Source organism: Panthera onca, chromosome A1 (assembly GCF_046562875.1).
Source record: "Panthera onca isolate mPanOnc1 chromosome A1, mPanOnc1 haplotype 2, whole genome shotgun sequence".
NCBI classification, from domain to species: Eukaryota; Metazoa; Chordata; class Mammalia; order Carnivora; family Felidae; genus Panthera; species Panthera onca.
This window is the reverse complement of record NC_138339.1, coordinates 226,726,301-226,742,968: the sequence shown is the minus strand read 5'-3', so window position 1 is coordinate 226,742,968 and position 16,668 is coordinate 226,726,301. Positions and strand designations below refer to the sequence as shown.

Below are 16,668 nucleotides of genomic sequence, written 5' to 3'. Positions count from 1 at the left end.
TCTTTCTCTTCCTTTTGTCTATCCACAGAAGGGGATCCCTCTCCTCTCTGCCTGCACCATGTGTTTTATCTCTCCCAATTCATAATCACGCACCTATGGCCTACCAATTTGTCACCAAGGGCCCCTTGAGATGTTTCTGTCACTCTGTAGCCAAGATTCCTGAAATTCTAAGTCTCCTGACCTCAGTACTGCTGTGTTTGAGGGATAAGGGAACTTTGGGTCCCCCTACTTCTCCACCATGTTGACTCCTCTTAAAGAAGACTTTAAAAAAAAATCTTTTTTTATTGTAATTGTCACCTATTCTTTAGTACAAGAGGGACTGAAATATAATCTTTATTTTAAACCAGAACATATTTTAAGCCCAACTGTTGCCTCTAGATTGGGAGGTGTGAATCTGTGAGTTATATAAACAGATTACATTTTAAATCTCTGGGGTGGCAGATAAAGTTCTGCATTCCATTTAATTGAGAAGAGAAAACAAGGTCTGATCCCAAATACTGCAATTGGGTTAGCTTATTTCTAATATCAAAATATGTAAATGTGCTTACATTTAAAGGACAAAAAGTATCATCCTTCCATAGCTACTTACGTACAAATTTTCATTTATTCATGCTGCTCTTCCCTTTGCATGTGCCTAATTCAATGGTTTGCATCCAGGTTCCAGTAAGGAAGGCTCTCTGGATACGAGTTTAGAAGTACAAAATGGGCTGAATTTGACCTGACATGTTTGGTCTGCCCAGTGTTTTTAAATATTTGCATTAAATTACAAATTAGGTGATTTTATATTTATGTAAAAGTCCAGAGTTCATGTTCCTTTTGAAAAATATTGAGGAACTGGCAACATGGTACAATAATTGACCTGAGCTGAACATTGAGGAACACTTTTAGACAGAACGTGTACTGCTGTAGTCTGAAGAAACCCCCCCTTGACCTGCTTCATTTATGCATGTGTCTGTTCACCTCCTACAAGAATGTGAGTTTGGAACGTTTGGTTTAATCTTACTGTAACAGTAACCAATCGAGCCACATTGGTTAAATGATATCTTTGACACCAAATAAAGGTCTAGAGATAATTAGTGGTAGAGCCTAGATTATAATATAGGTCACTTCACTTTTAATCCATTGATACTGGTACCATCTATTCCAGATCTTAATTTTTCTAACATTCAGTTTTCATAGTTGTTAGGTTGAAAATAATAAAAATACTGATATCATGTAATTGTTGCAAAGGTGAAATATTACTTGTCATTGTCAGGTTTATATCTGTAGCGAAATTTTAACCATTTCTACCAATACTTTTATTACAGCTAGTACATCTTTATTATTTCTGTATTCTGTATATAAAGTGGTGACACTTTATATATGCACAGTGTTTTAAAATATTTGCATTAAATTACAAATTTGCAAATAAAATATAAATTAAAATTCATATAGATATATGAACTTCTGGGTTTAACATGACTTTCTGATGCTTTTGTAGAGTGGTATTGTTATTCAATATGTTGCTATACTTAAGACCTAAATATTTCTACACATAAATATTCTTCATAGTCTTAAATGATATTCATTTTTCTATATGAGTAATTGATGTCCCAGGTACTGTATACTCATGTACATACTTGTGAATGTGTTAACAAGAAACATTAAATTTATGTCATGAAGTATTAAATCAAACTCACTTTATATTTAATAACATCTGAATGTACATTTTTTTCTAATAAAATTATTTTGTAGATTATCAAAACAACAATAAAAATGAGAATATGAAGATCTGAGTGTGTTTATTAGCATGCTGAGTACAATTTAACTCCTAGAACTGAAGTGAGCTAACAAAATAATATAATACCATTGACTAATACCTGACACATGGAAGGGTCAAAACAAATTGTTTATTATCTTAAATACTTCTGTGCTTTAAGACTTTAGAGTTTTATTATGTTACATTTAAAAAGAGAATTTAATTTAGTTTTATTTTTTCAGAGTACCTTCAAATTTAAATCTGAGAGTGACATTCATTTGGCAGAACATCATAAACAGGTTCTGTATGATGGGAAACTTGCAAGTAGCATTGCATTTACATATAATGCTAAGGCCACTGATGCGCAGCTATGCCTGGAATCATCACCAAAGGAAAATGCATCAATTTTTGTGCATTCCCCACATGCCCTAATGCTCCAGGTAGGTGAATAGTAGCTTAGTTTCCATATTTTCATTGAGTATTAACAGTATTTTCCGTATTAAATATTACCAACCTATAGGTCTACAGTTGGTATTTTTTTTTTTCATCTTCTAGTTCTTTGCATGACATTTTTGCCTTCTACCTTATTTTTTTATTTTAATTTTTTGGCAATATACTTTACCTTGGACTAGTCAGTCTTCTTAGTAGGGAATCTATCATTTCTGTTATCTTATCTGTTATATATCCTTTGGAAAAAAAATCGTTTGATTAGCTGAACAGATAGCTGTTAGACACAAAAATATACATTGCTTTAAGGATGTACTAATATAACTCCCCCACATAAAAATTACTTGAATGTCTTTAAATCTTCTGATGGTATTTCTTATTCTAAATTATTTTTCCATTTATAGCTTCATATTTCAGTATAAAAATCTCAACGTAAGTTCCAGATTTAAAGTGGTTGGCAAAGATATTTCAAGTTTTTATTTTATATATGTGTCAAAAATTATATAACTGAGGGCTTTAAAAATGTCAATATTTTTGAAATTCTTTTTACGAAGTTATTTGGAACAAGGAAATAATGATAACTTATGCCTCAGAAATTTAATACACATTTTTGTTTTTGAACATAGGATGTGAAAGCTATAGTAACACATTCAATTCATAGTGCAATTCATTCAATTGGAGGGATTCAAGTGCTTTTTCCACTTTTTGCCCAACTGGACAATCGTCAGCTCAATGACAGTCAAGTGGAAACAACTGTCTGGTAAGTTTTCTTTGAATGTGTAATTTGTACACACTTAGATAATGCCTGACATCCTTGGTGCTGTGTAAATGTGTTGTAAAATTGGGTTTTTATCCCTGACATGCTAATAAAAGCTCCTTTAGGACTAAGGCAGATACAAATTTACACATTATTAAGACTTGGCACAATCATAAAGGAAGGACTTCCTTGATAATAAATGAAAACATCTTACTAGATGTAGCATAGTGATTATAATACAAGTTGAGGAAAAATGGTAGTCCCAACCTTATCCTTTGGAAATGCTTATGGTTTGGATCATCCATGAAATCCTGTCGGCTTTAAAAAAATTACTAGGGTAAAGTTTATTCTGAAGAATACTATTTGATAACAGTTATATAACGTACATGTTAGTATTATTTTATAATGATATTATCATAAGACCAGCATAATATTAAAAGATATTAGCTTTCCTTTAAATACAGTTCCTGCATGAGAACCCAGATATACCCAAGGTATATCTGTGTTTATATAATTCAGTTATTTTCTGATTAGGTTGATTTTATGTGTAATTTTTGTAGTTTCCTTCCTTTTTATTAAACATACCTCATGCATAAAATTTTATATTTTTTATATTTAATTTTATATCTTAGAATCATTTATGTAAGTAGTTAAATGTGAGTTTTAAGAATGATTTTTACTGTGTACATTGCTATGTTTGGAGAATTTAAAGAGAAAATTGTATAGGTAAACATTCATTTTTACTCCAAAAGCAATATAGGAATGCTTCACTAGTATGTACACATATGTATGAAAGTCTTCCAATTTTGAATTGTTGGAAAACCTAGTGAATGAAGCAAACAAAGGTGGGAAAAATTTCAAGTCCGTTGAAGTGTAACATGATTTTCTCATATTTATTATCTAAATAAGTTATTAACAAAATTCTATTTTAATATTGCTAATAATATTATCCCTGTATTGAGACCATCTTTATGTAAAGTATAAATATGAATATAAATGTGACCTGTACATTTACAACACTGAGCTCCATGGGTCATGCTTTCTTTTATATCAGTGTAAAGGTTGAAGTCTTGAAGTTAAAAGGAATCTCGAGATCATACCCTGCTGTGATACTACTTTGCTACAAGATCTTAAGTAATTTCATTGGGCAGCATATCAGCCTAGTGGAAAAATAAAACTTTAAATTTCCATCCTGGATCTAAATTCAAAATGTTTTGCTCTTTATCATCCAAGTGAACCAGTATACATTGTAATCAGTAATTAAAAACTTAGTGCTATGAGAAGAAATTGGCAGAGGAAGTAGCCAGTAGAAAATTCCCATGTGTAATTTAAATATTCCTTATGAATTAATATTGTCCATAGTTATTCTAACCTGAAATGGAATTTGTTGCTTTGTGAATAAAATTAGAAAGATTATGGAGTTTGAAATGTTATAACTGAAACAAACTATCACAGTAATTTATGTTTACATGAATAGCTATTATAAAATCTTAGTGCTAAGATCATATGTTAACAGGTTATCTGGTCCATTCATCCAAGGCACATGGTTATTTTTCATTGCCTGTCTTCAAAACTCATTTTGATATTTACACTATATTTTGGTATCTTAAACTGTATTTATTTCATCATGGAGATAGAAGACAATGTAAACAGTCAGCATTCTGATTTTCATTTTTATTTGTTTTTAGTTCTTTTATGTCACTCATCTTAACTTTTCTCTGTAATAAATAACTTCAACTTTTGCAATGATATATATGTTCTTCTTAGTTTAAATCCAACAGAAAACATATAATAAGAAAAGTATCACTATCCTCTTTAGTAATCATACATACCCAGTTCCCAGCTACCCTGCAGTTAATTCAGTTATGTGCTATTTTGAATTCTTATCTAATACTTTTACATTAATTGTGTCCAAGCCCTTGATGTTTGAGGTTGGCTCTTTTGTGGACAACTGTATCTATCAGCAGTATAGTCTTTTGTTATTTAAAATTTTGAAAGGGGAGGCATTATAGATAAGTGTGCACATCAGTGATATAGCCTTTCAGTGATACAGTCTTTCTAACATTTAAAATGTTAAAGTTGTTAAATGGGACTTCTCCCTCTACTTGAAGAACATAGATTCTTAGCTGTAGGACAAGGGTTGGTAGAATTTCTTGTGTCCTGGCTATATCCTAAATTCATATAGATGAATGGGACCTTGAAATAGGTTATACCATCTTATTTTTAGTTATTATTGAATTATTCTAAATCAATGAGAATCTATTTAAAGTTTTTAAATTTCCAGATAAAATTAGATACCCTCTTTTCTGAAAATCTGTTTGCATAATAAGCATATGCCAACAATTGTAATATTATCTAATTCTTAATTACTTTATGGAACAATTGAGCTAAGCTATAAAGTTAGTTACTTCTCTGTCTTCTGTGTTTCAAGCTGAAGTATTTAGTTTTCATGTACTTTCGTCTACTTAGCAGTCCATTTTTATGAAACTTTGTATTGTTTCTGCAAGCTTTACCTCTCTGTTGGCACTGTTACACTGTCCTTACAAATCTTGATGAGTTTTACTCTATATAAGAGGCTTTGTATGAAAATGATTTATTGACATAATTATCTTATTTTTTGGAGCCTTTAAAGGTAGGCTTTGTGAGAATTTTTGTGGCTTTGTTTTATCATGAAAGCTATGTATTATAGTTGTTATATGTGTGGACTTTAAAGTCAGACAGACTTGGGTTCAAATGCTGAGTTTACTGTATTATTAGTACACCTTTGTTAACAATTTTGTGCTTCAGCTTCCACCATTATAAAATGTAGTAATAATAGCTCATTGGATTCGTTAGATTCAATGTGATAAAATATATAGATCGATGTAGTAAACAGTACATGCTGGGTTTTGTTATCCTGATGACATTGGGCTAGGCGATCTGTAAGATTATCTCTAATACTACAGTTTCATATTTAAAAAATGATATATTATTAATCTTGGAAGTTGGTTGTTATAATACAGGCTGTATTACTTTGTATTTGAACTTCTTTCTACCAGTGATATAGTATTTACAATAGAGAATTACTGAAGTAATGAAGTAGGACTTATATTTTGAACTTTAGTTGTAGTGATGAAAACTGGTTTTGAACTATCCGTTTTCTAGATATAGTGGCTTAAATAGAGGATGTGTTAACTCAAGTTTTGAAGCCAAACACCAAGTCAAAGAAAGCCTGGAAGGGTTTAAGATGAGTTTTCTTTAACTAGTTTTTGGATTTTGTATAGCTGCCCCTTTAGTATTTAAATCTCCAGGAATAACACTTCCTATCGCCTTCTCTTTTAACATGTAATTTTAGCTTTTATTATGGCACAAAAAAATTAACCAACAAAATGAATAGATAATATTCAATAGATAATAATTCAATAATATCGCTGAATTGAGTTAAATAGCTTGTGGCAACACAAACAGTATATTTGATGTTACCTGTTTTTGAATAAGTAAATTAGGCCAATATGTAATTACCATTGTGATTTCATTCTATTCATAATGATTCTCAAGCACTGTGATCACCTTGATTAATTCTGTCAAGTGATCAAAACTATTTGGATGTTTTGTCATTTCTCAGGAACTAATACTATTTTGCATTGGATGCGTCAATCTTAGTCCAGTGAATATTGAAAGCAATGACTAAACAAATTGCCTTCCATTAGACATTTAATAGTCAATAACTTAAAGAATAAATAAATGATTAACAAATTATTTCAAGAAAGTATAACTCCAATCTTGAAGTAATCATATTTTTTTATTTTATATCTAAGAATGACTCAATACATTAGAAATTTCATTTTCCTTTGATTTGGATGATCAGATACATTGACTGTACATGACATTCTTTCTCATTTGGCCCAGCCTCCTTTTTTCAAGAACATATGTTATTAAATTCTGTAGGTGATATAAAACATCTTCCTTATTGTGTGTTGTGGGAAGAATTTGCTTTGGAAAAATGTTTTCTAGTGCAAGGTATAAATAGACTTTCGTATATCAAGCAATTAAAAATACACTAAGGAAGAAATTCTCATAAGAGACAGTGTGATGCAATAAGCAGGACTTCCTTTGGTGTCAGACAGATTAAGACTCACACCAGTGTTGTGTTATGTACTTTCTGATTTTAGGTGACGGGTTGTTCAAGGATGTGTAGTACTAGTTGTACATGGCATGTACTGAGTACTTAACTATGTGCCAGCGTCTGTAACTGTGTTATCTCACTTACTACTTTTCTGCTGCTGAGGGAGAGAAAAACCGAGTAACTTCCTCAAGGCACGAGATTGAAGTGGCAGATTAGGACCCGGATCCGAATCCTGAAAGCCTGATTCCAGAGCCCTCCCTCTAAACCAATGTGGGCAACTCTGAGAATCACTTTTGCCAGCTGTGGTATGATTTTCATAATGCCCACTTTATCTGAGTATAACATGAACTAAACTAAGATAGTTCGTCTTGAAGTATCTACCATATTATCTGGCACATAATAGGCATTGAATGTGTTTTCTCTCTTTCCTCTAGTAAATACTAGATCACTATTGATGTGATATAATTTTGTATGACTAAATTTTATTTTTAATGCGATTTTAATTCTGAAAAATTTTATAAGCTAAAATTCAATTTCAAGTGATAGTTTCAGTGAATTCTTTTAAGTATATAAATATTTTTTCTGAGAAAGTGTTCTTTTTGATTTTAGTTATGATATAAGCTGTTTGGTAGACTGCTTGATGGAATATAAGATATAAAAAAGATTTAGAGAATCCCATAAGGCATTTATGTCTGTGACCTATCAGTAAGAATCTTCTTGTAATGTGAATGTTAAGAACTCATCAATTTGTTTAGTGAATTTAAATGAAGTTTTTTTTTCTTAAAATGTTTCTTGCTCATCAGTTCTTCCAATGATTATCTTGAATTTTATAGTCCCCTTAATAATTAAGAATTTCCCTTAATTAAAAATTTCATTGTAAATTCCTGACTAGCGCTATTGTCATATGTAAACCAACAAAGTTGCCTGGAAATTGCAGTATTTCAGTCACTTACTTAGCTCAACAGATTTTTTCCTTAGACTTTGAAGTGACATAAAAGACCTTTTTCCAATCACATTTTCTGGTGTAAGTTGAGGGAAAGTTACCTACTATACAATGTCAAAATTCTTTTAAATACTTTTAACCCAGCTGACAAATAAATGAAAAGGGATTGGTTTAGGTAGGCAAAATAAGTGAGACATCTGTTTATAATGATTATCTCTTTTATGAAGGTTATTGTACATATGTATAGAATATAGTATTTTGGTTTCCACGAGTACTTAGATATTTTAAAATACATACCTACCAATTATATTCCTTTTATATTTTTTGGAAAGAATGTATGTCTGTCACAGTTAGTATATATATATATATATATATATATATATATATATATATATATATATTGCTAGTTTGCCTTATTTTAGTTTACTAAATTATTAATGAAAAACTCTTTGAAGTAAAATAGACACAACGTGTATTTGGGTCAGTATTACTACTATTAGAGGAGAAAAAAGCAGATAATTATTTAGTGAGATTTAGCTAAAGTAAAATGGAATTTATATTGCATTTACTGTGAAAATGAATTTTTAAGGATTAAAAATAAAATACATTAAGTATTCTGCCTAAAACATAGGGAAATTATAATTTAATGTTCAAATAGCCTCCTTTTGTCAGACAAGTCCTTTTTACTCTGTGGAGTCTTTACAGGAGATACCTAATAATAAAACTTCTAGTACATGTAGCAATTTAATAAATTTGTCAGCTGTCAACAACAAAGGATATTTTGTTTTACTCTTGATTTATGATTTATGATTCATGATTCATTGACTTTTCACATAAGCTGGTGTCTTAATAGTCCATTTTAAAGTGTTTTTTTACAATGAGTGATTACTTTTTCATAATAATTCTTTCATGAAAAGTTTCTTTTAAATCTAGTGAAATCCATTTTTAATGCTATGTTACTTTGTGCTATTTCAGTGTGTAGCACATAATTTGCTCTGGGAAAGGCAAGGCTTTTGCTGTATCTTTGACCCCCCAAAAAAAGGATAGTTGTTTTGTCAAAGGGATAACTACAAATTATTTGTTGCAGAAATTTTGACAACATGAGCACATCTTCAGTGAATTATTGCGTTAATTTTCCTTTAGTTTGTATATCCACATCCTTTCTCCTTTGATATTTCAGTCTTGTAACAATTTTGTTATTTTTCACATGAAATAGAATTTATTTCCTTTAACTTTCCTTTTACATTCTTTTTGAAAGTAAGAAAAATTGCTTCATTCATTTTGATTGTATGGTAATCATAGAATCTAAAACTAAAATAGATATTATTTGCTTTTATAAAAACTATTGCCATATGCTAGGCTGTTCACCTTCAGAAGCCCACATTTCTTTTTTTCTTTCTCTTTCTTTCTCTTCTTTCTTTTTCTTTTTCTTTCTTTCTTTTCTTTCTTTCTTTCTTTCTTTCTTTCTTTCTTTCTTTCTTTCAAATGTTTATTTATTTTGAAAGAGGGAGCTCTCGCATGAGCTGGGGAGGGGCGGTGAGAAAGGGAGAGGGAGGATCTCTGCACTGTCAGTGCAGAACCCGATACAGGCTCAGTCTCATGAACCATGAGATCATGACTTAAGCCGAAATCAAGAGGTGGACCGTTAACTCACTGAGCCACCCAGGTGCCCCAGAAGCCCCTATTTTCTAATGAAAAGTGGGTATAATACTAAGGTTCTTCCCAATGTTGAGGCTCTTTTCCCTTGCTCTTCCCTGGATGTGATGACCATTATGTCATATTTAAGAAAAGAATTAATCTGTAAGAAAAGAATCTTTTCATCTGAATTGAATCTTTAAGAATTAGTAAGTCATCATCAGGAGGTTCTAGTCAACGTAGTATTGTAATTTTATTTACTTTTATGTTATTTTGTTTCTGGGTCCCTGATCTTATTACCTAGGCTGATAACTCCCTAAGCTTTTTTTCTAGCTATCTTCTGTTTAGGCTCATATACCCAAACTCTGTAGAAGGTATCTCAAACTTAACATGCCCTAAATAAAAACTACAAATCTTCTTCTTTGCACAATTTTTATTACTTTTGAAATTCTTTTTATTTAGAAATTTTAAAATTATTTTTAATTTTTTTAAAGACTTCCATTTTTTAGGAGAAGTTTTAGGTTTACAATAAAATCAAGAAGATACAGAGATTTCCCGTATACTCCCTTTCCCCCACATAATATACCCTCCCCCTTAATCAACATCACTCATCAGAATGACACATGTTTTACCAAGGATGACACTAAATTGTTTCAATGTAATGACCCGAAGTCTGCAGTTTATCTTAGAATTCACTCTTGGTGTTATACGTTCTATGGGCTTAGGAAAAATGTGATAACAGTGTATCCATAATTAGAATACCATACCAAGTACTTTCACTTCCCTGAAAATTCTTTGTGCTCCACTTAGTCATCCTCTTCCTTCTCATACCCACCGCTTGGAAACCACTGGTCTTTTCATCATCTTCATATTTTTTGTGTTTTCCACAATGTCGTAGTTGAAATCATACAGTATGCAACCTTTTCAGATTGTCTTTTCTCACTTGGTAATATACAATGAGGATCCCTTCATGTCTTTTCATGGCTTGATAGTTCATTTCTTTTTAGCTCTGAATGTATATATTCCTTTGTCTGTATATACCACAGCTTATGAATCCATTCACCTACTGAAGGACATCCTGGTTGTTTCCAAATTTTGACCATTACGACTGAAGCTGCTGTAAACCTTGTGCAGGTTTTTGTATGGATATAACTTTTCACCTTCTTTGGGTAGATACCAAGGAGCATGGTTGCTGGTTCATATGATGAAAGTATGTTTATTTCTGTAAGAAACCTCTAAATTGTCTTCCAAAGTGGGCATGCCATTTTTTGCATTCCACCAGAAATGCATGAGAATTCCTGCTGCTCCATAGCCTCACTGGCACTTGGTGTCGGTGGTCTGGAACTTGGCTATTTTAGTAGGTATGTAGTGGTACTTCATTGCTGTTTCCTTTTGCATTTACCTGATGACACGATATGGGGCATCTTTTCATAGCTTCATTTTTCATCTATATCTGCTTCATTGAGGTGTCTGTTAAGGTCTTTGGTTCATATTTTAATCAGGTTGTTTGTTTTCTTATTCAGTTTTTTTAAAGATTTATTTTTTAGAGGGAGAGTGAGAGAGAGAGAGGGAGAAAGTGAAAGTAGAGGAGGTACAGAGAGAGAGGAAAGGGTGAGAGAGAGAGAATACCAAGCAGGCTCTGCACCATCAGTGCAGAACCCAATGCAAGGCTCAAACCCACAAACTGTGAAAGCATGACCGACCTGAGCTGAAGCCAGATGCTCAACTGACTGAGCCCCCAGGCACCCTCTTACAGTTCAGTTTTAAGAGTCCTTTTTATTCTTTGGGTAACAGGTTTTTGGGGGGTTTTTTTGTGTTGTTTTTTTTGTTTGTTTGTTTGTTTGTTTGTTTGTTTGTTTTTATCAGGTGTATCTTTTGCAAATATTTTCTCCCGGGCTGTGGCTTGTCTTTTAATTCCCTTGCTATTACCTTTCTAGGAGAAGATTTTAATTTTAATGAAGTCAAAGTTATCAATTATTTCTTAATGGATTTGTCTTTGGTATTATATCTAAAAAGTCATCATCACCATACTCAAGGTCATCCATGTTTTTTCTTATGTTATCTTCTAGGAGTTTTTTGTTTTGCATTTTACATTTAGGTCTGTGACCCATTTTGAGTAAATTTTTGTGAAAGGTGTAAGGTGTATTTCTTGATGGGTAGTTGGTCAGTTTTTCCAGCATAATTTGTTGAAGATACTGTCTTTGCTCCATTGTATTACCTTTGTTCATTTGCCAAAGATCAGTTGACTATATTTATATGTGTCCATTTATGGGATCTCTATTCTGTTTCATTGATCTATTTTTTATTTTGTCCCCAATACCACACTGTCTTGATTACTATAGTTTTATAGTAAGTCTTGAAGTTAGTAGTGTCAGCACTCTAACATTGTTCTTTAATACTTTCTTGACTATTTTTTGCCTCTCTGTATAAACTTTAGAATACATTGTCTATCCATAAAATAATTTACTGGATTTTTGACTAGTATTCCACTGAACCTATAGATCCATTTGGGAAGAACAGACATGTTGACAGTATTTCTTCCTCCTATTCATGTACACGGAATATCTCTCCATTTATTTAGTTCATTTTTTATTTCAATTTTGAGAGTTTAATTTTTATTATATAGATCTTATTTATATACTGTTAGATTTAGATACATAAGTATTTGATTTCTGGGGGGTGCTAATGTAAATGGTACTAAAATTTTAATTTCAGATTCCACTTGTTCATTGTTGGTTTGTAGGAAAACAGTTTGACTTTTTTATATTAACCTTGTATCCTGCAAGCTTGCTTTAATTGCTTATTAGTTCCAAGAGTTTTTTTGTGGATTTTTTTCATATTTTCTACACAGTCATGCCACCTGCAAACAAAGACACTTTAATGTCTCCCTCCCCAATTTGTATGTATGATGTGGAAAAGAAGTGGTGAGATGGGACATTTTGCCTTGTGTCTCATCTTAGTGGGAAAGCTTTAGTTTTTCATCATTAAGTATGATGTTAGCTGTAGGGTTTTTTTAAATTTTTTTTAATGTTTGTTTATTTTTGAGAAGAGACAGAATGTGAGCAGGGGAGGGGCAGAGAGAGAGGGAGACACAGAATCCAAAGCAGGCACCAGGCCCTGAGCTGTCAGCACCCAGCCCGATGCAGGGATCGAACTCACAAAACGCAGATCATGACCTGAAGTTGGACACTTAACCAACTCCCACCTAGGCGCCCCTTAGTTGTAGGTTTTTTATAGATAATCTTTATCCAGTTGAGAAAGTTCCTAGTTTACTGAGAGTTTTTATCATGAATTGTTGTTGAATTATGACAGATGCTTCTTCTGCATCTTTTGATATGAGCATGTCATTTTTCTTTTTTAGCCTATTGATGTGACGGATTATATTTGATTTTTGAATCTTGAACTAGCCTTGCGTACTTTGGATAAATCCCACTTGGTTGTGGTGTTGTGTAATTCTTTTTGTACTTTTTTGGATATAATTTGCTAATATCTGATTGAGGATTTTTGCATATATGTTCATGGGAGACATTGGTCTGTAGTTTTCTTAAAATATCTTTGTCTGGGGGCGCCTGGGTGTCTTGGTCGGTTAAGCGTCCGACTTCGGCTCAGGTCATGATCTCACGGTCCGTGAGTTCGAGCCCTGCGTCGGGCTCTGTGCTGACAGCTCGGAGCCTGGAGCCTGTTTCAGATTCTGTGTCTCTCTCTCTCTCTGCTCCTCCCCTGTTCATGCTCTGTCTCTCTCTGTCTCAAAAAAATAAATAAACGTTAAAAAAAAAAATTAAAAAAAATATCTTTGTCTGGTTTTGGTATTAGAGTGATGCTTAGGAAGTAGTTCCTCTGTTTCAACTCTCTGAAAGACATTCTAGACAATTGGTATAATTTCTTCCCATTTAGAGTGTTTGGTAGAATTTACTCTAGTGATCCCATTTGAGCCTGGTGCTTTCTGTTTTAGAAAATTAATTGTTGAGTCAGTTTCTTTAATAGATACAAGTGTGTTCAGAATGTTTATTCCTTTCTGTGTGAGATTTGACAGCTTGTGCCTTTCAAGTAGCTGGTCTTTTTCATTAGGTTATCAAATCTATGGGCATAGAATTGTTCCTAGTGTTCCTTTTTATTCTTTTAATTTCCATAGGATCTGTAGTTACATCCCTTCTTTCATTTCTGACATTAGTATTATTTTCTGTCCTGTCACTTTTTTTATTAGACTGGCTAGAGGTTTTTCAATTTCATCGATGTTTTCAAAGAACTAGCTTTTTGTTCCATTGATTTTCTCTTTTGATTTCCTCTTTTCAGTTGCTTTCATTTGTACTCTAATAATTCTTCCTCTTCCTCTTCCTCTTCCTCTTCCTCCTCCTACTCCTCCTCTTCTTCCTCCTCCTCCTCCTCTTCTCCTTCCCCTCTCCCCCCTCCTCTTTATCTTTCTTCTTCTTCTTCTTCTTCTTCTTCTTCTTCTTCTTCTTCTTCTGTGCTTACTTTGGATTTAGTTTACTCTCATTTTTCTAGTTTCTTAAGGTGGAAATGTAGATTATTATTTTAGATCTTTCTTCTTTTCTATAGGTGCATAATAGAGGATTCAGCACATAATTCCAGTGTGTAGAGAGGTGGTTCCCTCTACCACTGCCACTCCGAACAATTCTCTGTAACACTAGCTGATAGTCCTACAATTTAATTCAATTCTAACACTGTCTACTTGGAGGTAGTGTCCGATGGCACACATTAATGGCCCTGTCGTAGAAGACTGCTGCTCTGAATTCAGATACCAGTCACAAGCCCAGATTATCTCCTGTGCTTCTGACCAACTGACTATACATTGAGGGTTCAACCAACCCCCTCCTTGGACTTATGGTGCCAATCAGAAGTCTGGGTTGTTACCTGGATTTCTGATAGATTATCAATCAGAGGTTCCTACTATAACCTCCTTTGGTTTAATTAATTTGCTAGAGTGTCTCACAGAGCTCAGGGAAACATTTTGCTTACTGGATTGCTGGTTTATTATAAGAAGATACGATAAAAGATACAGATGAACATTTAGATGAACATTTAGATGAAAGAAATGCATAAGGGCAACATATAGGGAAAGGGGCACAGAGCTACCATGCCCTCTTCAGGCATTCCACTGTCTCAGCATCCCCAGATGGTCACAGACCAGCTCTTCAAATCCTGCCCTTTTGGGATTTTGGTTGATTGAATCAATGGCCATTGGTGGTTGAACTCAGTCTCCAGTATCTCTGTTGTCCCTGGAAGACAGGGTTAGGGAGGTGGGACTAAAATTTCCAACCTTCTCATCACGTGATTGGCTTCCCTGGCAACTAGTTCCCATCTTTAGGTGAGTACCCGAAGTAATCTCATTACCATGACAAAAGACATTTTTCTCACTCTCCTCACTTAGGAAATTTCAGGGATTTTAGGAGCTCTGTGCCAGAAACAAGGATGAAAACCAAATAAATATGTTGTTATTATAGATCACAATATCACAGCATTCGGTGCTGTAAATTTCATTGTAAGCATTGCTTTCATTTCATTCCACAAATTTTGCTATGTTGTGTTTTCATTTTAATTTCATTCAAAATATTTTTAGTATCTCTTGAGATTCTTCAATCCGTGTTATTTGAAAGTGTGCTTTTAATCTCCACGTGTTATGTTCTTTTATTGATTTCTAATTATTAATTCTATTGTGATCTGAGAGAAGACATGTGTGATTTTTATTCACTTAAAATTCGTAAGATGTGATTTATGGCTCCAGTTGTGGTCTGTCTTTTTGAATGTTCCATGTAAGCTTGAAAGAAATGTGTATTCGGTTGTTGTTGGATGAAGTTGTATATAGATACCAGTCTTCTCCAGTTACTTGTTGGTGTTGTTGAGTTCAACTGTGTCCTAACTGATTTTCTGCATGCTGCATTTGTCTGTTTGTGAGAGAGGGAAGGATGTTGAAGTCTCCAGGTGTAATAGTGGATTCATCTGTTTCTCCTTGCAGTTACAGTGGTATTTGCCTCACGTAGTTTGATGTTCTGTTGTTAGGTGTATACACTTTAAGAAATGTTATGTCTTCCTGAAAAACTGACCCCTTTATCATTATATAATACCTTGTTAATTAATCTCTGATAATTTTCCTTGCTTTGAAGACTGCCCTGTCTGAAATTAATGTAGGTACTTCTACTTTGTTTTGATTGTTGTTAGCTTGGTATATTTTTTTCTATCCATTTACTTTTAATCTGTGTCTTTATATTAAACTGGGTTTCTTGTAGACAGCATTATAGGTGGGTTGTGTTTTTCATTTCATTCTGACATCTTCTGTCTTTTAATTGGTGCATTTAGACATTGACATTCAAATTGATTATTGATATGATTGGATTAATATCCATTGATATTTGTTCCTGTTTTAGATTTGTTGTTTTGTTCTTTGTTACAGTTTTTGTCTTCTAGTCTTTTTCTGCCTTTTGAGATTTTAATTAAGCATTTTGTATAATTCCATTTTCTCTCCTTTCTTAGATATCAGTTTTTGTTATATTTTTAACCTTTTTTTAATGGTTGCCATAGAGTTTGCAACTAATTTAAGCCTACTATCATATAACACTTTACCACTTCAAGGGTGATGTGTGTACTTCATAACAACAAAATAATCATCATTCCTTCTTATCCCTAGTATCATTGCTGTCATTAACTTCATATATCATTGATTTCATATAGAAACATATATAAGCATATATACATATTCATACATAATGAATATACATAAGCATACATAATGAAATACAATGTTGGTATTATTATTTTGAACAAACTGTTATGTATTAGATCAGTTTAGAATACAAAATTCAAACTTTTTTTTTTTACCCTTATTCCTCTTTAGTGCTCTTGCTTTCTTTACATAGATTCAAGTTTCTGACCTATATCATTTTCCTTCTTTCTAAAGAATTTTTGTTAACATTTTTTGCAAGACAGTAGACTAGCAACAGATTTCCTCAGTTTTTGTCTGTATGAGATAGTCTTTATTTCTCCTTCACTTTTGAAGGATAATTTTTCAGGTTAGAGAACGTGAGGTT

At 32.8% G+C, this 16,668-nt stretch overlaps 1 protein-coding gene across 11 annotated transcripts in view; it reads left to right on the top strand.

The window, feature by feature from the left end:
• The window catches only part of NBEA (neurobeachin), a 678,106-nt gene that overhangs the window by 129,146 nt on the left and 532,292 nt on the right, over positions 1-16,668 (top strand). For 10 of the 11 annotated variants that reach the window (XM_078434421.2, XM_078434419.2, XM_078434413.2 and 7 more), the window contains 2 exons: positions 1,981-2,178; positions 2,812-2,945. In XM_078434421.2, coding sequence (XP_078290547.1) covers positions 1,981-2,178; positions 2,812-2,945 — 332 coding nt within the window. Of the gene's footprint in view, positions 1-1,980; positions 2,179-2,811; positions 2,946-16,668 lie in introns of those variants that run through there. The other variant, XM_078434427.2, reaches the window with a different exon arrangement.